The following is a 15,755-nucleotide window of genomic DNA, read 5'->3' on the forward strand; positions in this document are numbered from 1 at the left end:
TTTATTGTCATGTATAATTCATTCTCATATGTTAATGTGAGTGTGCATTGCAGTGGACACAGACTAGCCAAGGACTGGTTCCAGTGTTGCGTCCAGTTCTGGTCTCCCATGATGGTGAGTTGTACTAAGTGGGCTGGACATGTTGTGTTATGTTCTTTACTCATATGCATAGATGACACAGATTAGCTGGCACCTTGACTGGGTTGGTTAGTGGTACTTTTCCTGGTCGAGACTACCTCCCGGGGCTATGTGTTCCCCCAGTGCAATGGGAAGCAGAATCCCTCATGTTTGGTTAACCGCAGGGATGCACAGAAGTAGAAAAAAGCAAAAAATGATATCTAAACAACTGTTACAAGTATTTCTTATCATGACATTAAATTTTGTTTTCCTTATTGTAAAAATTATTGACTTATCAAAAAATGTTTATTTATGATTATTTAGCTTATTTTAAGAAATCTTGTCAAGTTAATTTTGCTAACCCCACTGGCAGATTTTTTTTGCTATATAAAGCAAAACAACTCCCATTTAAATTTTTTGTCTAGTTTTTGCATATGCATTTTTGTAGTGTATTTTTGCTGAGCAGCCCTATTGGGATTCTTGGGTGCCACTAGGGGAAGCTGCTGCGAGCAGACTCCCCAGTTACAGAGAAGTTCCACCAGACCCAGAAGTGCTTTCAGGTGGCTGTCTTGTTGCACCAGAAGTACTCCATGTTTTGGGTTGAAAAACTGCCGCTTTGCCTCATCTGGGGTCAGAGTCGGGAGAATGCTGAACAAGGCAGACTCAGAGGAGAGTGGTGGTGGAAAGGAAAGACTAGGTGATAAAAACCAGTAAAAGGTATTTGTTTAACAAAAATATCTTTCTTTGAACCCGTGACTATGAGGTTTGGTTATGTCTGGGTGTTTGGGGTGACCACTATGAATCACGATTTATATAGGATGTATATGTATGTATGTATGAATGCATGTATATTGTAGCCACCAGGGGGTGCTCCAGCTCCCGAAACCCGACTGAGACAGACACATGGCACAAGTTTCAGCACAACACGGGCTTTTTTTTTTACGTGGGAAACTCTTTCCCTTTTATTCCCTTTAATGCACAGTACAGCAAAGCACCAACAGGTAAATACACACAGGACTTTCTCCTTTCTGTCTCCGTCTCTCTTTCCGCCTCCACTCCTCCTCCAGCAAGTTTTGTCACCTTCTTCACGACTCTTACTTCTGGACCATTGGTAGTTGGCTCCTTTTATCCTGCACCCAGGAGTACTTCTGGTGGTCTGTTAGCATGGTCCTGATGTACGTCTGGGTGAGGTGGAAGCCCAGTAAAGTATGGCTCCACAGTGCCTGCAGCATCCCCTGGCAGCACCCATGGAACCCAACCGGGCTGTGCTCCAACTGACATGGAGCCCTGTGGGAATCAGGATGCCGTAGCAACCGGGGGGCTGCCAGCTAGCACTCTGGGGAAAGTAATGCCCCATGTAAGTTCTCTCCCCTGGTCCTTCATTAGCAACAATATGTATTTATATATGTTATGTTCTTTTTTAGATTTTTTTGCTGATGTCTTTTATGTACTGTACGGTATGTGGTTCCCTTTTGCTTGACAGACATTTTTAAATATTTGAAGTTCAAAGGTGCATCTGCTAGTGGATTGTTGTCACTCGTATTATCTGCCAGATGCTCATTCTAACTTTTGCCAGAAATTATGAATAAATTCCACTTAGTACATGTTATTCTTCCTTTACCCCTAACGTTACTGATGTTTTCATATATTATAGATAGAACCGGAAGTGTGGTCAAAATGACTGTAAATTTGTTGAGCTTGAGTAAGTGAAATATCGCTCATTTAGTCACTCTTCCTTGCAGTGCCTCCTACATTAACAAAACCACAAGACTCTGCAAGCCATTCAGTCAAGCAAGAAAGCAAGATGAATGCAGAGTGCTTATATACGTACAGGAAATGTGCTTTGGGCACATACTCACTCAAACTATATTAAAGAGAAAACATTTGGCATAGAGTTTATAAAACACTTTTTCAATCATATTTCACTTGATATACTATTTAATTCATTACCTGAGGTAGGCAAGGTAGTTCAGACCCATAATTCTTCTGTTTCCTCATTAGTAAATAGAACTATTATTGATGCCAACAAATAGCCTGGCTTTTAAAATGGTCAGCTTACAAGCCTGCATGTCTCTGTTTTACTACTGCTGGGTTTTCAGATTTGCTCCAAGTTAGCATCACGTTGCTCTTACACACATTACTTTCCAACCTTTTATACTTTTCTGGTTTTAAAATTGGAAAAATACAAATAAAATCTGCCTTATCGTTTTGTACCATGCTTTCTGATGCAAAAATACGGTGAATGCTTAAATTAAAAAAAATTGATACTGTAAAAGACAGTATCCATAGCCATTCATCCCCCTCAAAATACTACCCCTTGCTTCCATCATTCTTGCCACTTTCTGAAGCAGTTCTGGAAGCCTTCGGAAATGCCTTTAGTTTCGTTGTCATGGCTGCCTCGATGTCCTGCATATCAATCGAGATCAAACATCAAGGCGATAATGACTGTGTTTTTTGACCTTGATGGAGTTGTGCGAACTGAGTTTGTGCTCGGAAACACAATAGTGAATTATGAATATTATAAGGGCTTATTAGAGTGTTTAAGAAGCGATGTTGGTAGAAAACGACTTGAGAAATGAGCAAACGGTATCATCCTCCATCATGACAACGCACCGTGTCACACATCGCTGCTGGTGCAGCAATTTTTGTCAGATAAAAACATTATGATGTGTCCTCATCCACTTTATTCACTGGATCTGGCACTGTGCAACTTCTGGCTCTTCCCCACGGTCAAAATGACCATGAAAGGTAAACATTTTGGATCAATTCAGGATATTGAGGCAGCCACAACAGACCTTTTAACCCATTGAGTCAGTGAAGTCAGAAGTCACGACCTCAAAGACCACACCCCCAGCAATTAGGATTGCTGAGTGCACCTCTCTTATTTTATATGGACTTAATTAAATGGATGTGGCTTCATCATATTTTAAATGCTTAAATGAACAAACATTTCTAAAGGTCACTTTTTCATTTTAGTAAATAGGCCACATATTCAGAACAATAAACAAACTGCGGCCACTGTCCTGATTTTGCTTGTATTTTGTAGAGGTATTTTCATTATATACTTTTTAACAGGTCAGTGCTAATTTCATCAGTAAGAAATTGCTCTTCACTTCACTTTAACTTCCCCCACCACAATTTCGCATTTAATCAGTCAACCTGTGGGGAAACACTTGCTATCCCTTATGCAAATACATTATTACCACTACTTTGACATGTTTACATGGCAGTTAACATGCAGAATAAGGAATCCACAGTTCAACAAAATAAAATTAATGTTTTAAAATTGCTTGAGGGGGTACAATAATCTTTTAAATGTTTTCATCAAGTGAACATCATTAAAAGTGGCTTAAAAGATAATGTATTTGTCACACTTCGAACTGATTGCAGGTTAAACTGAAAAAGGCTATTATATGAGAAAATCTTGTAAGAGGTTCTTTTGAAACAAGCTTAAAAATGTATTGCTTTTGCAAGTGTAAATTAAATCCTTCACATACAGCTTTTGCAAATATGTATATGTTGCTTACTGTGCAACAAATACATAGACTATATTCATTTTGTAAGTTATTCTTTTGAATGCCTTTTCTTGTGTTTATTAATTAACCTGTATAATAAAGATCATGAGAGTTAAAAGAAGCAAAAATACATGTATTTTTAATAAATGTAGTAGATGTGTAAAAAAATACAATTTACATGGGAGAAGGTACCTACCAGAGCTTTACTTCTACCTGATAATTACAAGGTGATGACCTCTCCATTTCGGTTAACCTGGACTTGTATCTCAATTTTTACACTTCACTTCATTTCATGCAAGTGTATTCAGTTTCAAAATATGTCTAATGGGTTCTTAAGAATTACTTATGAATGCTTTGAAATCACCCTGGGGATTTCTATCTATCTATCTATCTATCTATCTATCTATCTATCTATCTATCTATCTACCGATCGATCGATCGATCGATCGATCGATCGATCGATCGATCGATAGATAGATAGATAGATAGATAGATAGATAGATAGATAGATAGATAGATAGATATGCAAGACCTTAAGCTTTTTGTGGGTCCCCCCCTGTTTTGGCTCCATAGACCTGAAAATGCCTAATTTTAGGCCTTTATTTTGTTCAATTTCACCCTTACGATAAAGAATAAACCAATAGGTGTGTTCAGCAGAAATGAACATCAATCAGCTTTGGGGGTTCACCCCTTCGCAGGATACATGGGGTCAAAATCATAGAAATGGGGATCAGTAAAACAGGCATATGAAGTGTTGAGGTTGCTGATCATGAATGTGATTATTTGTTTGATATTCGCTTCTTTACCAGTGGTCCTAGCCCACTAAGAGATACACCCAGAATATTAAAAATGACAGGTTTTAAGCATAAGCATTGTTGGATAACATTTTAGAGTATTTTAAGGTCAGTGATTATGAATATGATGCTGTTTTTAATTTTTGATTCTTTACTTGAGATCAAGCCCTCTAGGACTATCAGGGGGTAAAAAATTACAAGTTTCTTTACAAAATTTAAACTGAAGCACACATTTTAATATTTTAAATATCTGACGCAATCAATTTTGTCTGTATGTATTTATACTTCATAAAGTTAATTATTACATTTGTAATGAAGAGCCTGAAATTAGGGTGGCTTACGCAAATTCAGACTATTTTTTAGTTAATAAACACATCATGTGTTATTCAAGATTACAGGATTTTTGATTGTTTAGAATGCATTGCTTGCACAGAACATGCCCAGAAAATTATAAATGTTCATTCATATATCCTCTTATAAAAAGTGCAAATAATAATTTTTGTAATCAAATGTATACTTTACTATCCATAAATCTATACACATTTGAGTTTTTATTCCTCATCAATTTTTAGTTGTAGGTGATTAACATATTCCACTTGTTATCTTTCAGCCTTCACTCCAGGTTACTGAAGAAGCATTGTCCTTTCATTCCTAGCCCAGAAGACTTCTTCAAGCCTCTCTACATTATTCACAATGGAGACTTCAAGGTAAAACCTATTAACACTATTGATAAACATGAGTCACATCTTTAAAAAAAAATATACAACACTGGCTTACTGAACATCACAGCTTTAAGTGAAAGGGGAAATTGTAGGTGTGGCGTTTATAACCACACATATGATGCCATTAATCAAGGGGCTCTTAGCACAGACGTGAATGGAAAATACCATAAATGTTACCACAGTGCAGATGTTTTCAAGCTAAGATCTAGCCTTCTAAATTTAGCTGTTTACTTCTTAAGGGGTAATTTGAAAAATATTCCATGTAATTCAGAAGCAGAAGTCCAAGAACGTTTGTTCTTATTCAATGTTGTTTTCTTCTTTTCTTTTTTCATCTAAATAATCTGCTTAAGTTAGGTATTGTTCTGGGATAGCCCCTTGTGGCCAAGGCCAGCCTTAAAAATGCAAGGTCAGAAAGCAACTGCGTAGCCAACTCTACATTGTTCAGGCATGTTGCTCACGCACATTTACAGAAAAGAATGTCTGTACTTCAGACGGGGCTAACGTGGGTTCAGCTGACATTCACTACCCTGTGCACAGGCCTAACAAAGAAATCCTGTTTCCAAATTGAAGACTGCTGCTTTGCCATTAGACCTACCAAGCAATTCTCATTTTTATCTGCAAGTCATGGTATTCTTCTGATGAATTCAAGGAAGTTGAGCAATTGCTTTTTCCCCTCATCTGAACTAAAGTCCTCTTTCCTCTTTTTGTCAAACAGTGTCCCATTTTGTATTGTTTTGCTTTGGTGTCATTTTGATGCCATTTTCATGTATTTGTCTGTATAAGTTCTACCATTTTATGTTTCTTGTTGACATCACTTGGTGTTATCTGTTCACTATTACATTTCCACTTATTTGCTTATCAGACACTTTTATCCAAAGCAATTTACAAGAGAGGTCAACATAATCGAGTAAACATCAGTGTGGGGGACTGTTTCGGAACAAGTGTTACAGGACAAGGTGATCTCCACAACTGAAGACCTCAGAACAAAATACAAGCAATTTACAAACCCTAGATAATAAAATTTATCAGCTAATATCATGTAAATAGAACCTCCCCAAACAACAAATTTATCAGCTAATATCATGTAAATAGAACCTCCCCAAACAACAGAGTCTTCAAACACATTAAGATTGTCAGAATTCCAAATGGAGGTGGGCAAATCGTTCTACCAGCTAGGAGTTACACATGAAAAGACTGAGACTGAGATATAATATCACATAGAGATGGCATCAAAAGATGCCGTTCATCAGCAGACAGGAGTAGTTGAGAAGAACCACAAGAGCCCATAAATGTCACCATATATTTAGGTGCTGATCCAATGACTAAACTGTAGACAAGCATCAAGGATTTGCGTCAGAACTTTATACAAATAAAGGGTGGACTTTGTGAGCGACTTAATGCTGTGTTGCTCAGCAGTCAGATGTCCAAGCTAGGAACGATGTCACAACCCAAGTTGAAAGAGTTCCAGTAAAACATTTGGAAAAACAATATGGACACCTCCAGCAAAACCTTGGTTGTGTTTCCTCTTTCAGAATACAGACAACTACTGAACAATGCATTATGCAGTATTTTGCAGATCCAAACACTGTAGCAGAGCATGTCCACATAATGAGGTTGTACAGTGCTGTGTGTATGGCTGATTTAATGAAACACAAACAGACAAATCTGCTAATAAACATTATAATATTACAGCTTTCACTAAAGTTTGTAGTGTACGTCACCATTTTGGATTGACGTCATGATATGAAGTTGGATAAACCTGGACTTGACAGACCAACGGCAGGTTTCTGAGTTGAAAATCTGCCTTGTGGGGGTGCTCCAGTTGAAAGTTCCAACTAGGAACTCATAAATTCTGACATCCCAGTTCAAATTAGTGTTTGAGCAAAATCAATGTGTGTCTAAAGCTGGTACTCACTTTGTTTAATAATGTTTGAATTTAGTGACAATTCTCCTGACACACTCTTTCAAACAAACAAAATCTTCCACTGTATGATGTGCACACTTTGAGTTGAATAAGGTATGCAAAATAGAATACTATTGAATGAAGAACCAGGAAATGAGATTTGACAAAATTATTACAATTTTTGGAATTCATATTTTTTTCGTACAGCTCCTCACAGAACAACTAGCTATTTATATATGGAATATAGGGTTTTGATACATGGAGGGCCTGGATTTAAAGTCTGTTTTATTGTATTTTACTTCTTTAAAAAGGTCATAACTTTTTTACATTTTATCGTGACAAATGTCACCATTTTGGACTATTGTTATGACTATCTTCAAGGAAATCCTTTTCAGAATTCTCTGAAATATGCTTGTTTGTGAAATCATCCACGCAACAATTTAGAGATTGTCCTTAACAGTTCAGAGATTTCCAAGGAACAGATGATAGGTTACTCTAAGATCGCAAATTAAATACCGTTATTTTGGCTAACAAATCTTTTGCTCTTGTTTTTGATTTTTGATTGGCTTTGACGAAAAATGTATTTGAAGGCCAGTTTTGACTTTGTCCCGTTCCTTGACTACATATCACCTGGTCACTTCTCATTTTTTCTATTACTGTCTCAGGCAAGTCAGTATAAAAAATGAGTAGCCTGAATCAGACTCAAAAGGACAGGCAAAGTTCGTTCCCTAAAAGGGTAAGCTAACAAACATCAAAACCTAAATGTAGAGCAAAAGTCTTTGGTCAAAAGAGGCAGAGCGAAGGTCAAAAAGTGAGGAGTAGCACAAAGGAATTACTAGTCAAGGCACCAGCAGCAATTAACAGAACCACAATCTTGAAGTATTGACACAAAATAATGGCAACTACATTGAAGCCAAAAAAATGGTGTAGCCAGAATCTGATTAAAATACAAAAATCACAGAAAAATAAAATATGAATGTTGAAAAATTATTAAAACAATTGGAAAAAGAAGAAGTTTCAGAATCTTAGCACTCCTCTTGACGTGCTAGAAAACTCTCAATGGTCACAATGTCTTTTTTCAGGTAACAAGTTATTTTTATTCCAAGGAATTTACATCTGAAGTCACTTCAAAAGGTCAAAGGCTGATGCTGCTTCTAGGTAGTGCTAGTCGCTCCAAGAAAGTTGACAAGTCCCTTCCTTTAAATGAACAGGAGCTCATTAAATTGCCCAGCCTGTGCCAACTGCTAGTGGTGCTGTACCTAACTTAGTAGGGACACACAACCTTGTCACAGAACATTCTATGCCAGTCTTCTCCTGATGGTGCAGCAACCTATTTTAGTTTAATGTCCATTTATAAACCGTGTGTTACTTGTGTATTCGTATAGTATGTGGGACCCTGCCTGCAGCAGACACCAAGCTCTCACATACAATGGAAAAACTTAGTAACTGCCACTTCTTTCAAAATTGAGTTTTTTAGTTTTTGGAGTTACTAGGTCTTTCCTGATGTTATAAGGTAGTGGTGATGGCCAAATATGTTTTCATTCCGGTCATAGCACGATGGAAGAAGCTAGTATGTACACAGTATTTCACATATAGTAAGACTCTGCTTAACACAGGGGATACTTTCCAAGAAATCCCACCGCTAAACGAAACAGCGTTACACAAGGTCATTTTAACACATAAATAGTGGGGATAGGTGAAACAGGACAGAGAATAAAAAAGTTTATTTTTTTTTGTTTTATTTTGTAACATGTATAATTAAATACTTTTTTATTACATTCATTATAGACATTTTTATTGCTAATATCGATTTTTATTCATAAATCATTCATGAAAATCAAAAATATTCAAGTAAATACATAATTTTTGTTTGAAATGAGGAAGGGTCTTCCTCATTTGACACTTTTTGTTTTTTTGTGAAGAAGTCATCTAACATCATTTGGGTTTTTCTCTGTCGTTCAGTAAGCAAATGTCGATATCAAGACATCGCATCAATGAGACTTTGTCTTGCCTTTGAACTTCTAGCAAAATTTGGATTGTTTTGTATAAACTGATCCATAATTTCCATAATAGTGGCTAAACTTTTTTTAGAAAATTAATTGAATGTTCCTTTTGTTCCTCATCTTCAGAAACACTAATTTCGTTATCTTCGTGCACTTGTTGTTCTACTAATTCTTTAAGATCGTCATTGGAAAGACCTTCACCAGTCATAACTTGCAATAATTCTTCAATATCCTGCACATTTATATTGTGAAGTTGAAGAATTTAATGCAGTGCTGATATCAATTTGGCGTTCACCTGCATCTAATCATCTGAGCACCTGCATTTTAGTTTCCAGCGACATGCTTTTTCTTGTCACTTTACTATATTTTTCTTTGCAACTATTCATTTTAAAACTAAAAGGGATCATTGTTATTTATTACAGTAAAATAAAATGTTATGTTTATATCCTTACACAATAACATTGATGACCAATCATAAATGAACAGTGACGCAGCAGGCATACGTAATGTACTGTACTGCACTGATATCAAACACGCTGCGAGACTGCATGTGAGTATCTAATCAAGTCGTGTGATTGTGGCGAAAAACCGACATTTTTGCCGAAAACCCCACTTTTATGTGACTACAAAGTGAATCAGTGAAAAATTAGAATTCGAAAGAAAACACCTAATACCGAAACAGTGTTAAACGGAGCAGCGTTAAGCAGGGTCTTACTGTACTGCAAGACCAAAACCTACCAACTCCACTGACCAATGAGGAAAGACCGCCTACCAATGAAAACGTTGGATTATGATGACGTGAAAAAAACAATACTATGTACGTGAAGCTCAGGAAAAATGAAATCTAGAGATTGTTAATTGTAGGGGAGACATAATTTTCTCAATTTGCAGAAAATTTGAAAGATGTGACATATAAAGGTTTTTCTGTAGTTGGTGAGAGCTATTAACAGCCCCATTTCCACACCATGAGGCTCTTATTCAGAGCTAATGAAATAGGCTTCTGAGGAGACTTTCTTCTTCTCACTTTGGTGGAAAAGACCCAGAGACTGCATCTGCTACCCAGGACATTCCTACACATGGACTTTGTTGTATAGAGCACGTATTATTTGCTGTCCATAGCAAGAAGATAATCAATCCCTAAAACAGATCATTAAAAGAAGCCTAATGATTGAACTGCTCTAATAAAGGAGAAATTGACCAGGACACAGAGGGTATTGACCTCACTGAGTGCAGTCACTTGAACACTGCAGCCTAATGTCTGAAGTGTGTCAAGGCGATCTGTGAGGTTTATCCCATAGTATACGATCTTACTAAAAGCAAAGAGCATGAATTGGCACAGCTGAAAGTATCTAAACAATGCAAAGCAGCTGATGGGGTGAAACATTAGTGCCATGTAAGAAACCTGTCAGGGAGATGGGAAGAGACAAGTGGAGACAACTCAGGCAGGCTATTTAAAGAGAGTAGGTGTATCCTGTGGTCCGATGGTCAATTAATGGTCAATTGTTACTCTGTGCTATTTCCGTTTACCTTATGCCAGCAAAAGATTGTAATATTGCTCCTGCCCATACCTAGGAAACATGCCTCCTGCACTCCCTCGAGGTGGCCAGAGCTGACTGCAGAAATCCCACAACTGCACACTTTGCCAGGAGCTTTTTTCAAAATTGGATTATCATGAGTGTCGGCTGTAGGGTTATTTTTTCTTCATCTTAGAATCACCACCACACTAGGAAAGGATATAATATACACAGCCAGTCAAAAGTTTTAGAACACCTCAGTTTTTTGTTTTTATGGAAATGTTTAATGTCTTAATGTTTTATAAAATGAAGACATAAAACAAATAAACAATGGGAAATAAAAAAATGTCAAGAAATTGAGTGTACAAAATTGTATTCAAATTTTTGATTAATCAAAGTAACCACCTTTTGCTGATGTAACAGGTGTAGAGAACAGCCCGGACACAGAGAGGTAGACATCATTTAAGCACCACAACATGTTTATTTACACAATATTTGCAAATGAAACACACACACAACCCAGTGCCGCAGCACCAATCAGCCCAAAGTCCAGGCCTCACAATGCCTCTTCTCTCTTTCTCTGGTCCACCTCTACTCCTCCCCTCCGAGCTCCATCCTCTTCCACCCGACTCCAGCCATCGAATGGAGGGAGGTGGCCCCTTTTATACACACCCGGATGTGCTTCAGGTGCCTCCCGATTAGCCTCCGTCGGCACTCCCCAGTGTGGTAGAAGTACCGGCTGCACACCCGGAAGCACTTCGGGTGTCCCTGGCAGAAGTGCTGAGGGCCAGGGCTCTATAGGCATTGGGGCGCCTCCTGGCAGTGACCACGGGCCTCTATAGGGTTGAGCTTCTAAGCTCTGTTCCCGTGGTCCTCAAAGCCACCAGGGTGGTCGCCCCTATGTGGTCTGGGGGAGGCGTAAGCCCTCCTCCGTTCCTCCTGGGCGTCCCAGCTAGGTACCACCCCCAACCTCCTGTGAAACAGGCAAACTGTGGTAACCCTTCTGATTTTGAATCCCAGCAACTCTGTGCAAGTCACCAACTCTGCCTCCAGCAAAAGAACCCCAGACCATCACAATTCCTCCACCATGTTTGACAGTTGGTGTCACATACTGACGAACCATCCTTTCACCATCTCAACAGCGTACAAACATCACGCATGATGAACTGAAGATTTCAAATTTTGATTCATCGATCCATAAGAGTTTCTTCTAGTGGGCAGTAGTCCACAGCCAGTACTTCAAGATCCTATTTTGTCCTAATGCAATGACTTTCTTACTACCACTTGACCTGTTTCTTTCAGTTTCCAATTGCATTTGGATTGTGTTGGACATTACTGTACTCACTAACAATTGGATTTGTTTTTTTTTTGCAATTTCTCTAATTGAAAGGCCTGCACTACTAAGGGTGATAATGCTCTGTTTTATTTAATTTATTAATTCCCGTTTTCTTGCCATTATCACTGGAATATTGTGCAAGTAGTACTTCAGAGGGTTTGGTAACGCAGTCTGTTCCAACTCTGCTTTGAGACAGACAGAGGATTTTTAAGTAATCAGCAGAAGTTAGGACACCTTGGCAAATTGTTTGCTTCAAATTGCAAAGCTTAATTTACTTTAATTGCTGCAGAATATCTGTAGGTTGTTATTTATTAGTTGTTCCCTTAAGAAGGCCCATTTGTAATATTCTGATAATTTCCACTTTTTTTCAGTTTTTGCTAACCTAAACATTAAGTTTAAACCTCTGACAGCTTACTGCTTACCTTTTCATCATTTTAGGTCATGCATTACATTTCCAGTGATAACATTTGAAGAAAAACTGGAAAAACTGAGGTGTTCATAAACTTTCAGGGTAGACGTTTGGTTTAGTAAAAGCTGTAAACTCTAACAAACCTATTCCCAGGGAGTGTGCGCCCCCTACTGGATGCAAACTCCCAGTGAAAGAAAATCACTGCAGACAAGAAAATTCGTTTCATTGGATACTTTTAGTTGAATTGAACTTGTGAAACTGCAGAATGAATTTCATAAATTAAGACTCAATACAAATTCCACAACTTTTCTGCACATTTTTCGTAAAATTAGAATTACAGCAGACTATCAGCTGATTGTTAATATGGTATGTAAAGGCAATGCAGCATTTATACTCTTTAAACAAACAGCTTTGCACAAATGTAATCAGTGAAGAAACATAAATTTTCAATTAGAAATATACAAGTTTAATCATAAGTAACTTATTTACTGTAAATCTGAAGTTTGATTGAAGAGCATTCCACCTTCTGACATCACCATTTGGGCTTGCCCTTTCTTGGTTTTCTGCTTTTCTTGAACCTTACACACCAGCTCGCTCCATCAGGTCTTCTGATATCAGTCTTTTCTCTGTTACCCACACAAAATTGGAGTAAGGGGTGCTTCACAGGTAGAGCTGCTGCTTTGCAGTAAGGAGACCAGGTTCATGCCCCAGGTCCTCCCTGTGTGGAGTTTGCATGTTCTCCCTGTGCCTTTGTGGGTGTGCTCTAGTTTCCTGCCACAGTTTAAAAACATGTAGGTTAGGTAGATTGGCGATGCTAAACTGACCCGTGTGTGTGTGTGTGTGGTGTGTGTTTGTGTGCGTTCACCCTCCAATGGATTGGCATCCTGTCCAGAGACTGTTTCCTGCTTTGTGCCCAGTTCTTGCTGGGATAGGCTTCTGCTTCATGACCTTGATCAGGGTGAGACAGCTTAAAAATTGGAATGGTATGGTGTGGTATGGTACTGGAGCAGGGTCATTTAGTGTGGCTGCTCCAAAACTGCAGAACACCCACCTGTACTCTCTCTGTAACTGCACAAGCAATTCCTCTTACAAATCAAATCTTAAAACAGGTCAATACACTCAATATTACCATTCTTTTATTACAAACTAGCAGTTTATATTCTATTTTCTTGCCTGTAAATCTCTGATATTATTTTAAAGCAATTTATACTCTTTGCATTGTGCCTGCTGAACTATTTTGGCTGTTTACCTATTTGTTAATTTTTTTTAAAGTAATATTGGGTTTGAGATAAGGCATTATATAAATAAAATACTATTAATATTATTTTTGTTAATACTGTACAAATGTAATAAATACAGTCAATGGTTTAGTTCAGATTAGCTGGAATTCTCTCATTGGATGTACCTGCTGATGTGAATTTAAGAGTGAATGCAGACAGTACAGAAAAATAGCCAGCAGAGGTCACCAAAATGCTATCAAACCCCGCCAAAGTTCACTACTGAAAACAATGTACAGATGCAAAAAATGACACAAAGCCTTTGGAATTCCCTGGGTTCCTGTATTAATTAAAAATAAAATGTTGTCAGACCTTCATTTAAGTTCTTAATTCTAGACAAACACAATCTGAATAAACAATCAGCACACACACAGTTGTACTTTTCATGTCTTTATTGAACACACTGAGTACTCATTTACATTGAAGGCTGGACAATGTAAGTGAACTCTTGATTTTAATAACTTCTTTCGCAGATCCTTCTTTAGCAGCAACAACCCCCACCAATGTTTCCTGTAACTGCTTATAGAACTTGCACAACGGTGAGGACAAATTTTGCACCCTTCTCCTCCACAAGTCTATTTCAGTTCGCCGATATTTCAGGGAGGGTGGCACGGTGGCGCAGTGGGTAGCGCTGCTGCCTCACAGTTGGGAGATCTGGGGACCTGGGTTTGCTTCCCGGGTCCTTCCTGTGTGGAGTTTGCATGTTCTCCCCGTGTCTGCATGGGTTTCCTCCGGGCGCTCCGGTTTCCTCCCACAGTCCAAAGACATGCAGGTTAGGTGGATTGGCGATTCTAAATTGGCCCTAGTGTGTGCTTGGTGTGTGGGTGTGTTTGTGTGTGTCCTGCAGTGGGTTGGCACCCTGCCCGGGATTGGTTCCTGCCTTGTGCCCTGTGTTGGCTGGGATTGGCTCCAGCAGACCCCCGTGACCCTGTGTTCGGATTCAGCTGGTTGGAAAATGGATGGATGGATGGATATTTCAGGGATGCTTCACTGTTCCAGTGTGGTGCTGAGTTGTCACCCACTGCACTCAGGACCCAGTCCAGGTGGTTCATTGTGTGGTGGGTGGGTCAATGCTCTATCAACACATGCTTCCAACCAACCTTGATTTGCACAGCATCTCATTTGGGTTAAGGTCATAACTCTGATGTGGCCATTCCAAAACACAAATCTTCTTCTTTTTCAGCCATTCTTTAGTTGATTTACTTGTGTGCTTTGGGCCGTTGTTTTTTGCATCACCCAACCTCTCTTAAACTTGGGGTCATGGACTGCTGCCCATGCATTCACCTGTAAAATGCCATGATAAACCTTTGAAGTCATTGTTCCCTCGATGACTGCAAGGCATCCAGGCCCAAACCATGATACATCCTCCACCATGCTTTGATGAGGTTTTGGTGTTGGGGTGCAGTGCCCTTTTTCCTCCAAACATGGCCTTGTGCATTGCGCCACAATTCGTCTCATTTGTCCACGGAATTTTTTCCCAGAAACATTATGGAACATTCAGGTGGTCTTGGGCAAACTTGAGACATATTACAATGTTTTTTTTTTGACAGCCGTTGTTTCCTCAGCCTTACACTTTGATTTGGTGTGACTTAATGAAAATCCAATTTTGGGCAGTAATCAGTGCATGCTCCCAACAAACCTTGATTGCACAGCATCTCATTTGGGTTAAGGTCAGGACTCTGACATGGCCATTCCATCTGACTGACGTGTGCACACACAACTATAGCCAACATGATATGAGTATGTGAGGAATAGCTCCGTTATTTTACAGCTCTTCCTTAGATTCACAGAATAACAGCCTGTTTACTGGACTTCCATTCTCATTTCAGCTTTGAAAACTTAAATACCTGCCACATTAAAATTTTATCTTTTTATAGAAAAATTAGTCGTCTTTTACCAATTATTCAGTCAAAAATAATAATTGTTTACATTTGCCCTAGGTTATGGAAAGTGGAAATTTAGTATAAGATGCCTGTGATGAATAATCAGCACATGTATTTTAAAACACAGCTTTCTCTTGTGAGGAATAAAGCTTTAAAAATGGTATCAGATATAACCAGTTTATCAACTAAATAAAAATAATGAATTATTAATAATTATGTAATGCATTTATTTGTTTACTTATGTCACTGTCCTGGACGTTGTCCATTTAGGTAAGAAATGGG

At 38.5% G+C, this 15,755-nt stretch overlaps 1 protein-coding gene across 2 annotated transcripts in view; it reads left to right on the forward strand.

The window, feature by feature from the left end:
* il21r.1 (interleukin 21 receptor, tandem duplicate 1) overlaps positions 1–15,755 on the forward strand; it is a 50,027-nt gene that overhangs the window by 20,247 nt on the left and 14,025 nt on the right. Inside the window, exon 8 of one of the 2 annotated variants that reach the window (XM_028814459.2) lies at positions 5,037–5,133. In XM_028814459.2, coding sequence (XP_028670292.1) covers positions 5,037–5,133 — 97 coding nt within the window. The remainder of the gene's footprint in view (positions 1–5,036; positions 5,134–15,755) is intronic. The other variant, XM_028814460.2, reaches the window with a different exon arrangement.

Source organism: Erpetoichthys calabaricus, chromosome 11 (assembly GCF_900747795.2).
Source record: "Erpetoichthys calabaricus chromosome 11, fErpCal1.3, whole genome shotgun sequence".
Lineage (NCBI taxonomy): Eukaryota > Metazoa > Chordata > Cladistia > Polypteriformes > Polypteridae > Erpetoichthys > Erpetoichthys calabaricus.